This window comes from Lepidochelys kempii, chromosome 3, assembly GCF_965140265.1.
Source record: "Lepidochelys kempii isolate rLepKem1 chromosome 3, rLepKem1.hap2, whole genome shotgun sequence".
In the NCBI taxonomy this organism is placed as follows: domain Eukaryota; kingdom Metazoa; phylum Chordata; order Testudines; family Cheloniidae; genus Lepidochelys; species Lepidochelys kempii.
In genome coordinates, this window is record NC_133258.1 from 151,129,965 (window position 1) to 151,147,165 (window position 17,201).

Sequence of the window (17,201 nt, forward strand, 5' to 3'; positions counted from 1 at the left end):
ATGTTATTATTACATTAAAAAAACCAAACCACTGCCACCCAAATCAATTCCCCGTATATATACTCCACTTAATAATCAAAATTAACAGTCTTAGAACATGATCTACATCCTTTAGAAACCAAGTCACCTGGATTTTCAGTTGGGTTAGTATTTTTAAAGGAAATTTACTGCACAAGGAGATCCCTCTAAGACAGTAGTTCTCAACCAGGGACACACCTACCCCTGGGGGTAGACAGAGGTCTTTCATGGGGTACATCAACTCATCTAGATATCTGCCTAGTTTTATAACAGGCTACATAAAAAGCACCAGGAAAGTCAGTACAAACTAAAATTTCATACAGACGAGGACTTATTTATACTGCTCTACATACTAGTGCTGACCGTATTTCCCAAAGTAAAAACAGGACACTGCGTGGGGCTGGCCTGAGCTGCCAGGTGGCGATGCTTGCCTGATCCCCATACTTGCCAGGGGCTGGCCTGAGTCCCCCCCCCCGCAAGGTGTTGGCCTGAGCCACCTGGAGTCTCTGCTCGTACTGTGCTGGCCATGTCTGGGGCTGACTGCCCAAGGCCCACGCCGCGCAGGGCTAACAGCCTGAGGCCCGGTGCGTCTTGTCTGTGCTCACCATGCCCCTGAATGTTCCTCCATGCCCTCATAGGGGGGCACACCCCACTTTTTTGGCAAAAATGGGTATTTGTCCTATTTGCTCTTGTCAACTGATGATCATTTTTGCCAAAAAGGTGGGGATGTCCAGGACAGGGCTTAAAATGGGGACTGCCGTGGATAAAATGGGATGTATGGTCACCCTAATGTAAGTACAATATTTATATTCCAATTGGTTAATTTTATAATTATATGGTAAAAATGAGAAAGTAAGCATTTTTTCAGTGCTGTGACACTTTTGTATTTTTTGTCTGATTTTGTAAGCAAATAGTTTTTAAGCGAGATGAAACTTGGGGGAACGTAAGACAAATCAGACTCCTGAAAGGGGTACAGTAGTCTGGAAAGGTTGAGAGCCACTACTAAGAAACTACTATATCTGTAACTACTAGCCCCCCAGGAAGGCTACCACATGGTTCAGTAAAAGGAGGGCCAGCCTTACAGAAAATGGCACCCTGGACAAACTTGTATTTTGGCTCCCTTTCTTTATGGTGTATCTGTACTTAAACACACAGTCACATACCTTGAGTTTACTGGAGAAGCTTTTAAGTTACGGTAGGGACAGTGTGCACCTACAACTGAGACCAGTGCAAAAGGCACTGGCGCTGCCTGGCACTAGCAGGCAGAATGCCAAGCTGGTGACAGTGTGACGTGATGGGAGGATGGGGGGGTGGCAGCTCTGCGAGCCACTAACTGAAGCTCAGCACAGCACGTGCCCAGCACAGGATCTGCTTCCCTGAACTACCATGAACCAACCCCCAGGGAGCCCCGCTGCCTCTGCTCCTCAGTGCCACTCAACTTCAGGCACTGCTGTGTGCTCCCAGGAGCACTCGCCACTAGCCCAGGTGCACTCCAGCCACCCCTGCTCCACGGGCATTTGGGGGCGGGTGAGCAGCTACCCTGGCTAGAGACTGCGCCAGGCAGCCCAGTGTGAGTGCAGGAGACACTGGGAAGAAGTAGCTCTCCCTCTAGTGCTCTCCTGGCCCCCGGAGTCCAGTGCATGGCACAGCCACAGGTGCAAGGCTAGCCCTGGCTCCAGCCTGCCCTGCAGGGCACTTCCCTGGGCCCACCGGGGCTCCCCTAGCTCGTCCCTCGTCAGGGGCAAGTTGCAACAATCTCCCCACCGCAACTTCGGCTTCCTCCCGCACCTGGAAGCTGGCCCGACCCACCCGCTCGCTCTGCTGAGCCGGGACATCGCACGGGGCAGGGGTTACCTACCCGGGTGCCGGCACCCTTTTGACCTCTGCACCCCACCCTTCCCAACAATGGTCTCCTAGGCAGTCACTCATGTCACCCACCCATAAGGTCAGACCTGAGTAAAAGCATTTTTAAAGACAGCACTATGTTAAGAACTCCGTGAGAGGGCTACAAATGCAGTACTTTGTTTAAAGAGGGACTAAATATGAACTTTCAGCCATGTGTCCCAACTATGTCTATTTTGTTTGGTTTGGGGCTTGTTGCTATTAAAAAAAACCCAACAAATGTTTTAGTTATTTTCTAAAGAGACTGCACAGTTGCTTGACTGCTAATGTCAGTTGCAACGTAGTTTGTTTCTGGTTGTCTCTCTATTTTGTTAGTATGTTTGTTCTAAGGATTTAACAGCATTGTGGGAAAATAAATCTAATTGAAAACAAACTGAACTCTTATTTATGGTGAAAGTAACATTTTGTTCCAAAAAGGAGATCAGTGAAAAATGGAATGCAATCCTGAATTTTTACAAGATACAGAAGCAAGGGGGGTGATGCAATAGCCGTATGGTGGCATGATGTTATGTATTATTTCCTAAAATAACCAGGGGGAGACTACGTTAGCTGCACCTAAGGCTGAGTCTGTGCTAAGAAAACTGACTGTGGCAATAGGGGAGGCTGTAGCACTGATAGGGTTCAGGCATTTTTCCACCTTGCCATTTAACCCTACTCCAAATAGGATTAGACAATAAAGCAACTAAAAAACAAACAATAATAAAAAAATCCCACAAGACACCTAACCCTTCACCACCCTCCACCTACCCATTCTGAAATTATCTAAACTACAGAGTATTGCAGTGCTGTCTTCTACTGGTGAATTGTGGGTCTCAATTTTCCTAGTATAGATATTGCCTATTAAGCAGTGTAATCTAGTAGTTAGAGCAGACTAGGATTGACAGTTTTAGTTGGATGTATTCTTGGAGGTTTCATCACATGACAATCTTTAATTAAAGATTAATCTTTAATTCCTGGAGACTCCAGGGCAATCCTGGAGGGTTGGCAATCCCAAAGAAGATAGGAGTCCTAGGTTCCATTCCCACCTCTGCAATTGGTTGCTGAGCAACCTCAAACAAGTCAATTAAGGCCCAAGTTCCTCAGTCCCCTATTTCTAAAATATGTAAAACAATATTTACCTTTCAGGGATAAGACTTAATTTGTGCTTTAAAACTTCCTGGGCTCGAGATATTAACAATGATTATATTTTCCCTGAAGAATTTTGTATTAGCAATCTCCTGTCCCATTCCTGTGGAGGCGGCTTGATTTTATTTTTTTTAACCATGTAAGATTTGAAAATATTCCATGGATTTAAACTATGTTGCATTTTGCTTTGGGACAATCAGACAGCCTGGTGCAAACTATGAAGTTCAGATTACTATTAAATTCTGTCCCCTCCCCTCAATTCTTTAGACTGTAGCAAATCAGGAAATCAGGGCAGCTGTGCAGTTTGTGACACTATGTGACCAATTTACATGCAACACAGTTCTTATGAAAATATGCCAATGGCACCTTTCAATGAAGAGCAAATCAAATTTGATGATTACTTGGAGGGGAATGAATCACCACTAAAAATCGCTACTCCCTTTACTGAGTGTTGAGCAAGTGGAGTTAAATCTTAATTGCCTTTCAAGTTTTGGAAAAGTAGTTTACAGATGCTCTCAAACCCGACAAATATTGTATGCAAAATTAAACCTTAGGATGTTAACTTTGAAGTAATGAACCCTGGATATAGAGCATTCAAAGAAAGTATTTTATTTCTTTTATAAGAAGTGCAAATGAGAGGGAAACAAAACAATACAACCACATGTACAAGTCTGGTATTGAGACAAAATCCTTAAATCCCGACAGAAGTTGTCAACTTCTATATCTTCCTGTTTGCATACTCTCTGAACTCCCTTGCAGGTATTTTTCTTCAGAAAAAAAAACAAAAAACAAAAAAAAAACCACACACACACACAAAAACCCCATGCACACTAATCTGAGCTCTCCTTGAGGTTCTCTAAGCACTTCTTCATAGCACTGGGCTCTGGTCCAAATAGTCAAGCTACCTGGTTACTTTAGATATATTTTAGCCCTTCTGTTTATAATGGTGTAAGATTTTTTAATAAAGACCTTAGTTATTTGTTCAAATACCTAAAGGAAGCAAACATCAAGAGCTGGAACAGGCAGTTTTTCTCTTCCTTTTGTATGCTTTTCTCCCAAAATAAAAAAGTTTTCTACACATAGCTCTGAATTCTTTCTTTCACTGCCACCAGCAAAACTTTCTGGCGTATCAAAGAGAAGTATTTTGACTGCCCCAACACCGCCAAAAGAAAAAGTTTCCAATAAACAAGGTCAGTAAGACTCATCACATGAGTATAGTTCCCAATCGTTACCTCAGTGTTTCACAAGCTGGGTGGGGCAATAAAGAGCAGAAGAAAGAAATTGGAGTGAAGGGGAAGACTACATAGCCTCATATCTACCCCTGCTCTGAAAATGCACTCCCACAACAGAGGAAGAAAAACAGTGGGAAGGTCTTCAGAAGTCACCACCACCAGATGCAACTGGCTGCAATAGTAGGTTGTATGTACAAGTTTGCAGATTTCATTGTCTGCACACAAAAAGTTGTACCCCACTAGTGTGGATGCAGTTTTATACTGGTAAAAAAGGGTCCATTACTGTATAGCTATTTCCATACAGGAACAGGAATAAGCTATACTGGTATAAGGCACCTTGATACCAGTATAACGCCATCCACAGTAGTGGGGTTATACCAATACAACCATACTAGTTAACCCCCTCCCAACATAGTTATACCAGTACAAAAACTGTGTTTTAGACCAAGCCTTATGCTACTATCCCAGCAGTTCTCAAACTCGGTCATGACCCTGTTTTAATGGGGTTGCCAGGGCTGGTGTAAGACTTGGTGGGGCCTGGGACTGACGCCGACGCCCGAGGGCTTCAGTCCTGGGCAGTGGGGCTCAGACTTTGGGTTTAGCTCCCCACTGTTTGGGGTGGCGGGACTTGGGCTTTGCCCCCCTCCCCACCCAGGACAGTGTGACTTGGGCTTTGGCCCCGCCCCCGGGTGATGGGGCTTGGGCGGGCTCAAACTTCAGTCTCCCCTCCTGGGCTCCTGTAGTCATTTTTGTTGTCAAAAGCGGGTCGCTCTGCAATAAAGTTTGAGAACGGCTGTAAACTATCCCAAGCTTCTCTTCTATGCTCCTGTGGTGGCCAGTTCAGCTGCAAAATCATGCTGCCTGGCCCCGTGAAGCTAAATGACAACCTTCCTCACCGGAAACAACATGCAGCTTTCTGTTGAGTTAGCCCTAGAAGATTTAGAAAGCAAAAGACTAAAAAAAAGTTTCTCAAGGGCATTTGGGGCCCTCTACTTTGTTTGTGCGCATCATTTGTTGGTAATTTAGTTAACTGTAAATTACAGTTATTCCAGATAAATAACCAGTTAACGTGTTAACCAGTTACTGTTTTGAAATTGCTCAGAATCTTCTTGGATTTGGAAAATTACACAAGGCATTTCAAGAAGTCTTGGGAGTGGATCCTGAGACACCAATTTCCACAACTGAGTACATGGGTGCCTCCCCACCAATCCCCAACATCGCCTTTCAGGCGTGTGTAAAGTTGTCAAAATAAAGACACACAGGGTTTGATCAGAGGAAAACTGAAACATGGCTTAACTGCTTTATCTAGAAGCATAGCGTCACCTGACTGAAAGCAGCCATTTACACTACCTAGAGACTCACTGTGCACATTGGTATAATTCTACATGCCTCAGTGAGACACACTTCAAAAATAGCATTTGTGAATCCTTAATAGGGAACAAGCATCCTTACCTTTATTACAAACACTACATAAGGTTATTAGAAGAGTAGTTTATTTTTCACTACATGATTTACTTTTTGCATTTCTCTCAGTGCAGGTGGTGAAAACAGACTGGTTGGATTCATTTGCAAGTTCTCATGCTCTAGCATATGCTGCAAGGTGTCATTCGTAAATTCTGTAGGAAATGTTTGTTACCCTGTTTCCATGAGAATGTATTTTAATTTGGTGCATTTCTATTATTAAGTGTAGCGAAACCTTGTTTTCCAGAATCTAAATTTTAGGCCAAATTGACCTGACACTGTCCCCCTTAAAAGCAATTTTAGTCTGTTAATAATCAACCAATCAATCAATATAGAAATACTAGTCTAAATGGAACTTGACAAGCAAATAAATTGATAAGGTCCCTGGCTCCTTGGAGCTTAAGATCATAGGACCAGATTCTGCAAGCCACTCCACAAAAAGAATTTCCATTGTTCCTGAGCCCAGTGTGTCTACTTAATTGGACAGTAAATCAGAACACAGCGTGCTGGGTATGAGACAAGACAGCATGCAGCCCTGCTCTTGGGACAAAGTCATTTCTTGTTATTTTTGTTTTCTTTCCCACCATCCTGTTACATAAAGCAGGTCAGCAGAGCTAACATTTTTCTGCATGTTTCTTGTGGTTTCTTGGGGTTGATTATTAGAAGGCAAGCTAAGTTTGGTGGACATTTGTTGAAAGGCTTCACAGAGAAGTGGGTTTTTAGAAGGGATATTGAAGAAGGGAGGACAGTCGACTGACACACACAAGATCAAGAAGGCTATTCAAAGCCTCATGGGGCTGCATTGCAGAAGGCAAGTACCGAGGGGAAAGGATACAAACCGAGCAACCAAGCAGAAGGCTTAAGAGGAGTACAGGGAGAGAAGGGAAGAGACAAAAGTAAAGATGTGTGTCTGGAGTCATGCAGGACCTTGAAGACAAGTTCAGGGAAGGAAATGAAATGAAGGGACTCAAACAGGGGCATGGCAGTTTGAGCAGTAGGAGAGGAAGATAATTTTGCCAGCCTAGTAGTTTTGGATGTGCTGGAGGGCGAGTACATTGACAGGTGGTTCCAGTAGTTAAGGCAGGATGACCAGATACAGACAGAAAAAGGATGGATTTTAGAGATGTTATAAGAACCAGCAGGAATCAACAAAAGCACGGATACTGGTTGGGGGAAAGAAAATTTAAATATGACTCAGACTGTAAGTGATGCAGCTACCATGGGTGAAATCCTGGGCCTCAATGAAATTAATAGGATTTTTGCCACTGACTTCAATGGGGCTGGATGTCACTCCACGTTTTCATTCTCTGTGAGAAATGCCATGCACATGATGACATTATATACCATAGTTTAACAATAGTGACAGCAATATTGTAAGCCTAGATGACCTGGAGGATAGCAACATTATCATCAGCTGCTACCAAGAGGGCTGAGAGAAGGGAAAAATCAGCGTCACATTTTAGCCATGTTGAGTTTGAGCTTGCAACGGAACACACAGGAAGAGTCATCAGAGAGGTGGGACTAGATATTGAAAAGTGTGATTATTTTCGAAGTAGTCAACATGGAGATGGTGAATGAAGCCATAAGAACTTGAGGAGGTCTAACAAGGATAAGGGTGTAGAGCAGTGGTGGGCAATCAGCGGCCCGCAGGCTGCATGCAGCCCGTTATGGTAATCCGCTGGCGGGCTGTGAGACAGTTTGTTTACACTGACTGTCCGCAGACACGGCTGCCCGCAGCTCCCAGTGGCATTGGTTCGCCGTTCCCAGCCAATGGGAGCTGCGGGAAGCAGCGCGGTCTGCAGGGACGTGCTGGCCGCTGCTTCCCGCAGCTCCCATTGGCTGGGAACGGCGAACCACAGTCACTGGGAGCTGCGGACAGTCAATGTAAACAAACTGTCTTGCGGCCCACCAACAGATTACCCTCACACGTCGCAGGTGTAGAGAGATAAAGGCATAGAGGGGGATAAAGGACAGAATCCTGAGGGGCAATAGAAGAAGCGTGACTGGGTATTGTCTTCACTGCACAGCTGGCCAAGGTGACGGGTGCCTGAGTGAGGCTAACCTGGGTGTGAACATTCCCACAGCAAAGCCTACCCTTGTTACTGTGTCCTCACTGTTTCTACATTCACCTGTGTGTGTCTGGAGATGTATCCCATAGTTCTTTTTGCCAAGACACTCTAGAATTCACTCCCAGTCAGTCGTGGGAGAACTTGTCTGTCCTTTGAGGCAGTGTCATCAGTTTGGAGGTGATAGGGGAGCTAATGCCCCCCACAAGGTTTTTGCACTTGCTTAAAGTTCCATAGGCTACAGAGCCGGCAGGGGCCCTGGCCCAGCCACTTTTAAGCAGTGGTCCTGTTCTAAATCAGCACAGCTGCTGCCAGAGCATTGCTCCAGCTGTGTGGTCACAATGCCACTAAAATTTGACCCAGCCAGGCCAAACTTCAGGAAGTGGCATTGCGACTTGGTGCACAGGATCGCAACACTGTTCAAATTTGCCCTGCCACCCCTCTGTCCAGACAGAAGGCCAGCCGGGCCCAATGGTGTTGCAACCTGGTGCATAAAAAGTCTGTTCCTGTATGTTGAAACACAGGGGAGTCCAACGAGAACCCAACTTGTGGCAACACAGGCTCATGTACCATGTGGATAAGAGATGGGAGACTCCCCGACTGGGAGAGACCTGGAGTACCTGTGGGAGGAGAGTGGGGAAGACAAATGGGGTTCTTGCTGGGGGGGTGGAAGGGGTGGGCAGAAGGGAGGGAAGGCTCAGAATTCCCGCTCTCCCCCACTTCCTAAATATCTGAATTCACACTACTGCTTTGAGGGGAATTGTGGAAGGGCATTGGAGGACTATTGGCACTTGAGTGATTTTGCCTCCATCCCCATTGCAATGTGGGTGGGTTCGAGCCTGAATTAAAGAGCAGTTTAGTCTGTAAGCTACAACCCAGCCATATAAACTAGTCCAGGGTTTAAACACCTCTAAACTCAGGTCAACGTTTTCTCTGCATGGACGGTAAGGATGGCTGGGCTAAAATGAAGACAAGAGTCTGGGTTAACTATGCAGAGAAGACATACCCACAGAGGCAGATGCTGAAGGAGCATTACAGAAATGGAATGAGATCTCAGTAAGCACAGAATCATAAAAGCACAAGGAGGAGAGCCCGATCAACTGTGATAGAAGTAGCAGGCTCTTGTTTTCTTTGTCTCTGCGTCTTTACACATACCCACACGCATACTTAACTTTTATGGATCACTTAACACTCCTGAGCCTTCATCAATCCTCTCCACTATATCCTACAAGGATATGCTTCATAGGTAGAGCCCTACCAAATTCACAGTCCATTTTGGTCAATTTCACAGTCACAGGATTTTAAAAATTGTAAATTTCATGATTTCAGCTATTTAAATCTGAAATTTCATGATGGTGTAATTGTAGTGGTCCTGACTCAAAAAGGAGTTGTTTTTGGGGGGGGGGGGAATGGGAAGGGGGAGTTGCAAGGTTATTGTAGGGGGGTTGCAGTACTACTCCCCTTACTTCTGCGTTGCTGCAGAGCTGAGCAGCAGCTGCTGGCCGGGAGCCCAGCTCTGAAGGCAGAGCCGCCACCAGCGGCAGCCCAGAAGTAAGGATGGCATGGTAAGGTATTGCCACCCTTACTTCTGCGCTGCTGCCTGCAGAGCTGGGCCCTCAGTCAGCAGCTGCCACTCTCTGGCCGCCCATCTCCGAAGGCAGCAGCGCAGAAGTAAGGGTGGCCTGATATGGTATTGCCACCTTACTTCTATGCTGCTGCTGCTGGGAATGCACCTCTGGCTCCAGACAGTCTCTGCTTCCCACCACCTGTGGGGCCCCACCTGTCTCCCTGGAGCTGAGCCGCCTGGGACCGGTGCAGAAACCTGGCCAGTCTCTAGCAATCAGGGGGAGACACACGACGGTGTGCGGGGCTTGGCTGGGCCCCTCCAGGCAAGTGGGTCCTGAGGGAGTCTGGCCAGGGCACCTCTCCTGAGATGCCGGAGTGATTCCCTGCCCTGGGACCAGCCCTGGCAGCTCAGCCCGGCAGACACAGTCTCTTCCCAGAAGGGCTGGTGAGTGTGGCCAGGAAGCAGGGTGTGGATCTCTGGGAGGCCTGGGGGCGTGTCCTGGGCTGTGAGGGGGCAGGGAAGATCTCTGTGTGTTGGGGCTCTAGGGAGTAGAGGTTCTGTGTGGGGTGCACAAAGCCTTGGAAACAAGCAGGGAGAACTGGAGGTCCTGATGATGTCAAGGAACTATGACGTGATTGGAATAACAGAGACTTGGTGGGATAACTCACATGACTGGAGTACTGTCATGGATGGTTATAAGCTGTTCAGGAAGGACAGGCAGGGCAGAAAAGGTGGGGGAGTAGCACTGTATGTAAGGGAGCAGTATGACTGCTCAGAGCTCCGGTACGAAACTGTAGAAAAACCTGAGTGTCTCTGGATTAAGTTTAGAAGTGTGTGCAACAAGAGTGATGTAGTGGTGGGAGTCTGCTATAGACCACCGGACCAGGGGGATGAGGTAGATGAGGCTTTCTTCCGGCAGCTCACGGAAGCTACTAGATCGCATGCCCCGATTCTCATGAGTGACTTCAATTTTCCTGATATCTGCTGGGAGAGCAATACAGCAGTGCATAGACAAACCAGGAAGTTTTTGGAAAGCGTAGGGGACAATTTCCTGGCGCAAGTGCTAGAGGAGCCAACTAGGGGGGGGCGCTTTTCTTGACCTGCTGCTCACAAACCGGGTAGAATTAGTGGGGGAAGCAAAAGTGGATGGGAATCTGGGAGGCAGTGACCATGAGTTGGTTGAGTTCAGGATCCTGACACAGGGAAGAAAGGTAAGCAGCAGGATACGGACCCTGGACTTCAGGAAAGCAGACTTTGACTCCCTCAGGGAACAGATGGCCAGGATCCCCTGGGGGACTAACATGAAGGGGAAAGGAGTCCAGGAGAGCTGGCTGTATTTCAAGGAATCCCTGTTGAGGTTACAGGGACAAACCATCCCGATGTGTCGAAAGAATAGTAAATATGTCAGGCGACCAGCTTGGCTTAATGGTGAAATCCTAGCGGATCTTAAACATTAAAAAGAAGCTTACAAGAAGTGGAAGGTTGGACATATGACCAGGGAAGAGTATAAAAATATTGCTCGGGCATGTAGGAATGATATCAGGAGGGCCAAATCGCACCTGGAGCTGCAGCTAGCAAGAGATGTGCTAGCAAGAGATGTCAAGAGTAACAAGAAGGGTTTCTTGAGGTATGTTGGCAACAAGAAGAAAGCCAAGGAAAGTGTGGGCCCCTTACTGAATGAGGGAGGCAACCTAGTGACAGAGGATGTGGAAAAAGCTAATGTACTCAATGCTTTTTTTGCCTCTGTCTTCACAAACAAGGTCAGCTCCCAGACTGCTGCGCTGGGCATCACAAAATGGGGAAGAGATGGCCAGCCCTCTGTGGAGATAGAGGTGGTTAGGGACTATTTAGAAAAGCTGGACGTGCACAAGTCCATGGGGACGGACGAGTTGCATCCGAGAGTGCTGAAGGAATTGGCAGCTGTGATTGCAGAGCCATTGGCCATTATCTTTGAAAACTCGTGGCGAACGGGGCAAGTCCCGGATGACTGGAAAAAGGCTAATGTAGTGCCAATCTTTAAAAAAGGGAAGAAGGAGGATCCTGGGAACTACAGGCCAATCAGCCTCACCTCAGTCCCTGGAAAAATCATGGAGCAGGTCCTCAAAGAATCAATCCTGAAGCACTTGCATGAGAGGAAAGTGATCAGGAACAGTCAGCATGGATTCACCAAGGGAAGGTCATGCCTGACTAATCTAATCGCCTTTTATGATGAGATTACTGGTTCTGTGGATGAAGGGAAAGCAGTGGATGTATTGTTTCTTGACTTTAGCAAAGCTTTTGACACGGTCTCCCACAGTATTCTTGTCAGCAAGTTAAGAAAGTATGGGCTGGATGAATGCACTATAAGGTGGGTAGAAAGCTGGCTAGATTGTCGGGCTCAACGGGTAGTGATCAATGGCTCCATGTCTAGTTGGCAGCCGGTGTCAAGTGGAGTGCCCCAGGGGTTGGTCCTGGGGCCGGTTTTGTTCAATATCTTCATAAATGATCTGGAGGATGGTGTAGATTGCACTCTCAGCAAATTTGCGGATGATACTAAACTGGGAGGAGTGGTAGATACGCTGGAGGGGAGGGATAGGATACAGAAGGACCTAGACAAATTGGAGGATTGGGCCAAAAGAAATCTGATGAGGTTCAATAAGGATAAGTGCAGGGTCCTGCACTTAGGACGGAAGAATCCAATGCACCGCTACAGACTAGGGGCCGAATGGCTAGGCAGCAGTTCTGCGGAAAAGGACCTAGGGGTGACAGTGGACGAGAAGCTGGATATGAGTCAGCAGTGTGCCCTTGTTGCCAAGAAGGCCAATGGCATTTTGGGATGTATAAGTAGGGGCATAGTGAGCAGATCGAGGGACGTGATCGTTCCCCTCTATTCGACATTGGTGAGGCCTCATCTGGAGTACTGTGTCCAGTTTTGGGCCCCACACTACAAGAAGGATGTGGATAAATTGGAGAGAGTCCAGCAAAGAGCAACAAAAATGATTAGGGGTCTAGAACACATGACTTATGAGGAGAGGCTGAGGGAGCTGGGATTGTTTAGCCTGCAGAAGAGAAGAATGAGGGGGGATTTGATAGCTGCTTTCAACTACCTGAAAGGGGGTTCCAAAGAGGATGGCTCTAGACTGTTCTCAATGGTAGCAGATGACAGAACGAGGAGTAATGGTCTCAAGTTGCAGTGGGGCGGGTTTAGATTGGATATTAGGAAAAACTTTTTCACTATGAGGGTGGTGAAACACTGGAATGCGTTACCTAGGGAGGTGGTAGAATCTCCTTCCTTAGAGGTTTTTAAGGTCAGGCTTGACAAAGCCCTGGCTGGGATGATTTAACTGGGAATTGGTCCTGCTTCGAGCAGGGGGTTGGACTAGATGACCTTCTGGGGTCCCTTCCAACCCTGATATTCTATATTCTATGGGTGCTGGGCAGTTGTGGTGGGGCTGTGGGCAGGCGTGGTGGTGGTGTGCAGGGCACTGTGCATTTGTAGCAGAGTCTGAGGTGGGGGTGCTGGGCATAGTGGGTCCAGGGGGCTCTGGCCATAGGGAATTGGGGGGAGAGGGGGGCATTCCAGTGTTGGGCGGGGAAGGGAAAATGTGTGGCATGGCAATGGGCCCACCCCTGAGGGGAAGGGGCATGCTGGCAGCACAGGGCCGGGCGGGCCATTGTGCATCTGCCAACTGTTGGTTTGTGAATAGTGCCCTCACACTGAGCTGGGTGGACATGCCATGCCCTTGGCTGGCCCCTCACTCCAGGGACCTACCCCCAATGCACCATGCTCCATTGCCCCCATGGGGGCCCACAGATATGTTTGGCACGAAGGCCGTAAAAGGTTAATCTGGCCCTGCTGGGATCAAACATATGGCCAACCCCATTTTCTTACTTCTCTATTCCTCACTGCTCACCTCCATAAACGGCTGCCCTGAGTGTACAGTAACTCCTCACTTAAAGTTGTCCCGGTTAAGGTGGTTACGTTGCTGATCAATTAGGGAACATGCTCGGCGGAAGAGGGGGGCTAATGTCAGGGTGTCCCCCTCCCCCCTGCTTACCTCATCTTCCATAGAGCAGGGGGGACACACGATAGGGCTCAGAACTAGGGCTCAGGACTGGGATGGAGGGAGCTTCCTGGCAGCAGCTGCCCTCTCAGCTTGCTTATCTACTTAAAAAGGCAGTGTACTTAGAGTGGGGTCAGCGTACTTAAAGGAGCAATGCGCATCTCTCTCTCACACAGGGTGTGTCCCTCTCTGTCTGCCATGCTGTCTCCCCTCCCTCCATTCGCGCTGCCTTGTAGAGTGTGAGGCTACTTTAACAACGAGTTAACCCTTGAGGGCTCAGCCAATTGCTAGTTCATCATTTAGCAGTAAGGCATTCCCTGGGAAATATCCCACCCTCTGACTTCGCCATCTCAACCAAGCTTCACAATCATCATCGCTGTATACCAGTATTTAATTGTTTGTTTAAAACTTATACTGTGTGTGTGTGTATAATATAAATAAGACAATATATAGTCTTTTGTCTGGTGAAAAAAATTTCCCTGGAACCTAACCCCCCTATTTACATGAATTCTTATGCGGAAACTGGATTCGCTTAACATCGTTTCACTTAAAGTTGCACTTTCAGGAACATAACTACAAAGTTAAGCGAGGAGTTACTGTACGTGTTTTTTACATGTAAAAACTATTGCATAGGCTCCAAAGAGCCAAACTACATGCCAATTAATGCACACACTAGATGCATAGCAAGACACTAACAGTTTAGTATTACTGTGTGATCTGTTGAGTCTTATTAAGTAGCTGTAAAGAGGAGTTATACATACAAGGAACGCGTCTCCCTTCCACCACCAACCACTCCTTATGGTTAGGAAACGGTCCAGTGCTATAGATGTAACAAATCATGGAGGTTAAGTGAGATGCAAAGAATAGACTTGCTATATATTACAAAGATTAAACTATACACTGCATTTACTCACCATATTATAAAGGGGTTCTTTAGTAATTGGTTATTAAAATATTTAGTATTTACCCCTTCACATATACTAAGCTTCATTCAAATGAAGCTCAAATTGTAACCCTTCCCACCCAAGCAAACCATACAATTTTGATTGGGAAAAACTTGGGTTAAGGGGAAACCAGACCAAGTTATTAAAGCTAAAACACAGATCCCAGGCAAACTTTTCAAAGTAGAACTTACTAAGCACGTAGAAAAAACAAACACAGGCCAAACAAAGAAGAGGATCAAGCGCACCAATTTCTTGACTTCATCTTTTGTTTCCCTGATTCTCATGCCACCACCTAGGCTCCAGATATCCAAAAGTATCCACACAGAGATAAAAAAGAAGAAGGGGGAATCTGTTAGTTTTGGTGGCTCAGTTAATCTTATTCGTTAAAGAGTTGCTACAGTAATGCATCAGCAAACAGTTCAGTAGTGTAATTCCACAGAGTAGTACCTTATTGAGGCAGCCTAAGGAGGAGTCAATACATTTTTGAAACCTAGGGAAATTAACACACACACGCACAGAGTTAAACTGGTAGTTGAAAAGGAAACTTTTACACCGTTCTGGTTAAAGGTTGAAAAGCAATTTTAGAAAACGGATTTAATTAGACTCTAACCACTGTTCCACAGACAGTAAAGACAAATTACACTTACAGTAAACCAACTGTATTTTAAAAAATTAGCATCTCTCCCTTTGGTGGAAAACCTCACGTTTTTATTGTAAACTCAACTATTCCTTTCAGTTAGATGTGTTTTAAAATTATACAAGATACTACATTGTCTTAAAAGGACAAAAGAAAAGGGGGAAAAAAAACCTACCACGCACATCACCTGTTGATATAAACCCAGTCTGCTGGCCTGTGCCCCAGGGAAGCCATATGCCCTGCCTGCAACTGGCAAAAAAAGCTGAATGCTCAGCACTACGACTTTTGCAGTGTGGGAAATTTATAGAAAGTTGATTCAAACTCAGTACACCAATTAAGAGAAAGTATTTGTCAAACTCTCTTTTCTCATGTTAAAAATAAAATTCTTCATGAAATCTCAGATGTCAAAGACACCCCCCATAGGTATGAATGAAAATACTTTGTTAGAAAACCAAAGCTATTCCCCTCCCCCTTCCTTAAAGACAGGCATACACCTCTTTTAACTGCACCCTACTTTCAAATGGGATTTGCTCTCCAAAACACACATCCCCAGGAAGAACGGCCCTCCCCTGTTAGAGATCTCTCCCAGAGGTAAACTTTGAGATACTTAGGACCTAGGTTTTGCATGGCAAGTGTCCCAGCTAAATCAGGAACCTGCTTGGGGCAGGGACTTCTAAAGAGGCTCGTAAGACATTTCCGGGAACACACAGCACTATCCCGATAGACTTTCATTCAAAGTTTTGGCGCGGGGCCGGGGGAGGGGGGGGGGTTAATCGCATGACACGCACACGTGTCTCGTTTTTGGGAGGATGTTCGTTAAGGAGACATCAGCCTTAGCTCTCCCTGTCTCCGCGGCGGGTTACTAAGGCTGTCTTGCCTCACAGGGAGGATTTGTGAAGCTCTCTTAACCGCGCTTTGAGATCCTCACGTTCAAAGGGTCACACCGGCCAGCCCGCCATAGTCACCCCCAGAGCAGCCCGAACGGGTGAGGGGAGGCAGCTCCCCGCACTTACCTGCAGGATCTTCTCCAGCCCCTCCTGGCCCAGGCAGGGAAACTCCTTGAGCAGCTCAGTTTTCTTGTCCTTGTAATCTTCCGTCGCTGCTCGCCAGTTCGGCTCCTCCAGGACCTCAAAGATAGCTGCCCCAATGGACAGGTAGAAGATGATGGCAGAAGTCAGCAAGGGGCCCCTGTCTACCATGGTGCTGGAGGGGGCGGCTCGGGGACAGTGACAAGCAGGGCGCTGGCAATGCCTTGGCGAGGCGCAGGGAAGGGAACAGCAGCCTTGCGCTCCCTCTGGAGAGCAACTGAGAGACGCTGCTCTTCTTCTTCCTCCTCCTCCTCCTCCTCCTCTTCTTCTCCTGCCTTGCCTTGCCTTGCTCTCCCTCCCCCCCACACCTTTCTGCTCTCCCTCCCTTTTTGTCTGTGTGGCTCCCTCCCGCTGGCCTCTCGCTCTCTCTCCTCCCACCGTCTCCTCCCTCCTCTTCTCCCCTCTCCCCCGGGCTGCCTCCGTCCCCTCTTCCTCCCCCCTCCCGCCTCGCTCCTTCGGCGGCTGTTTGAATTGGGTGCCCCGACTCTCCCCCGCCCTTCCCGGGCGGCGCATGCGGGGCGGCTGGAGGGGAAAGTTCCCCGCCTCGGCTGAGCAGCTCCGGGGCAGGTTCCCACCCCGGAGACCCAGGACGGGGAGGCCAGGGGGGACCTGCGTTCAGCCGCGCTTTGCCCGCTCCGTGTGCCTCTGCGACCCCGCTCCGCTGGGCTGCCTCCCCCGCCCCGGCAGCCACGTGTGTGCGCTCCGCCGTGCAGCCCGCCACGGCGGCCCCGAGGAGGGCGAGCAGAGCCCCGGTAGAAAGAGTCTGACCTCCGCCCGCACTGTGTGTGTGTGTGTGTGTGTGAGAGAGAGACACCCCCTCCGCCCGCACTGTGTGTGTGTGTGTGTGAGAGAGAGACACCCCTCCGCCCGCACTGTGTGTGTGTGTGTGTGAGAGAGAGACACCCCTCCGCCCGCACTGTGTGTGTGTGTGTGTGAGAGAGAGACACCCCTCCGCCCGCACTGTGTGTGTGTGTGTGAGAGAGAGAGACACCCCTCCGCCCGCACTGTGTGTGTGTGTGTGTGTGAGAGACACCCCTCCGCCCGCACTGTGTGTGTGTGAGAGAGAGAGACACCCCTCCGCCCGCACTGTGTGTGTGTGTGTGTGTGAGAGACACCCC

The 17,201-nt window shown here is 47.9% G+C and overlaps 1 protein-coding gene across 2 annotated transcripts in view; it reads right to left on the reverse strand.

Annotated features, from left to right (window-relative positions):
• KCNK5 (potassium two pore domain channel subfamily K member 5) overlaps positions 1 to 16,381 on the reverse strand; it is a 63,665-nt gene extending 47,284 nt beyond the window's left edge. The window contains exon 1 of one of the 2 annotated variants that reach the window (XM_073338559.1): positions 16,009 to 16,381. In XM_073338559.1, the coding sequence (XP_073194660.1) occupies positions 16,009 to 16,194 (186 nt within the window). In that variant the 5' untranslated portion in view covers positions 16,195 to 16,381. Of the gene's footprint in view, positions 1 to 14,549; positions 14,795 to 16,008 lie in introns of those variants that run through there. The other variant, XM_073338560.1, reaches the window with a different exon arrangement.
• Positions 16,382 to 17,201: the final 820 nt, after the last annotated feature.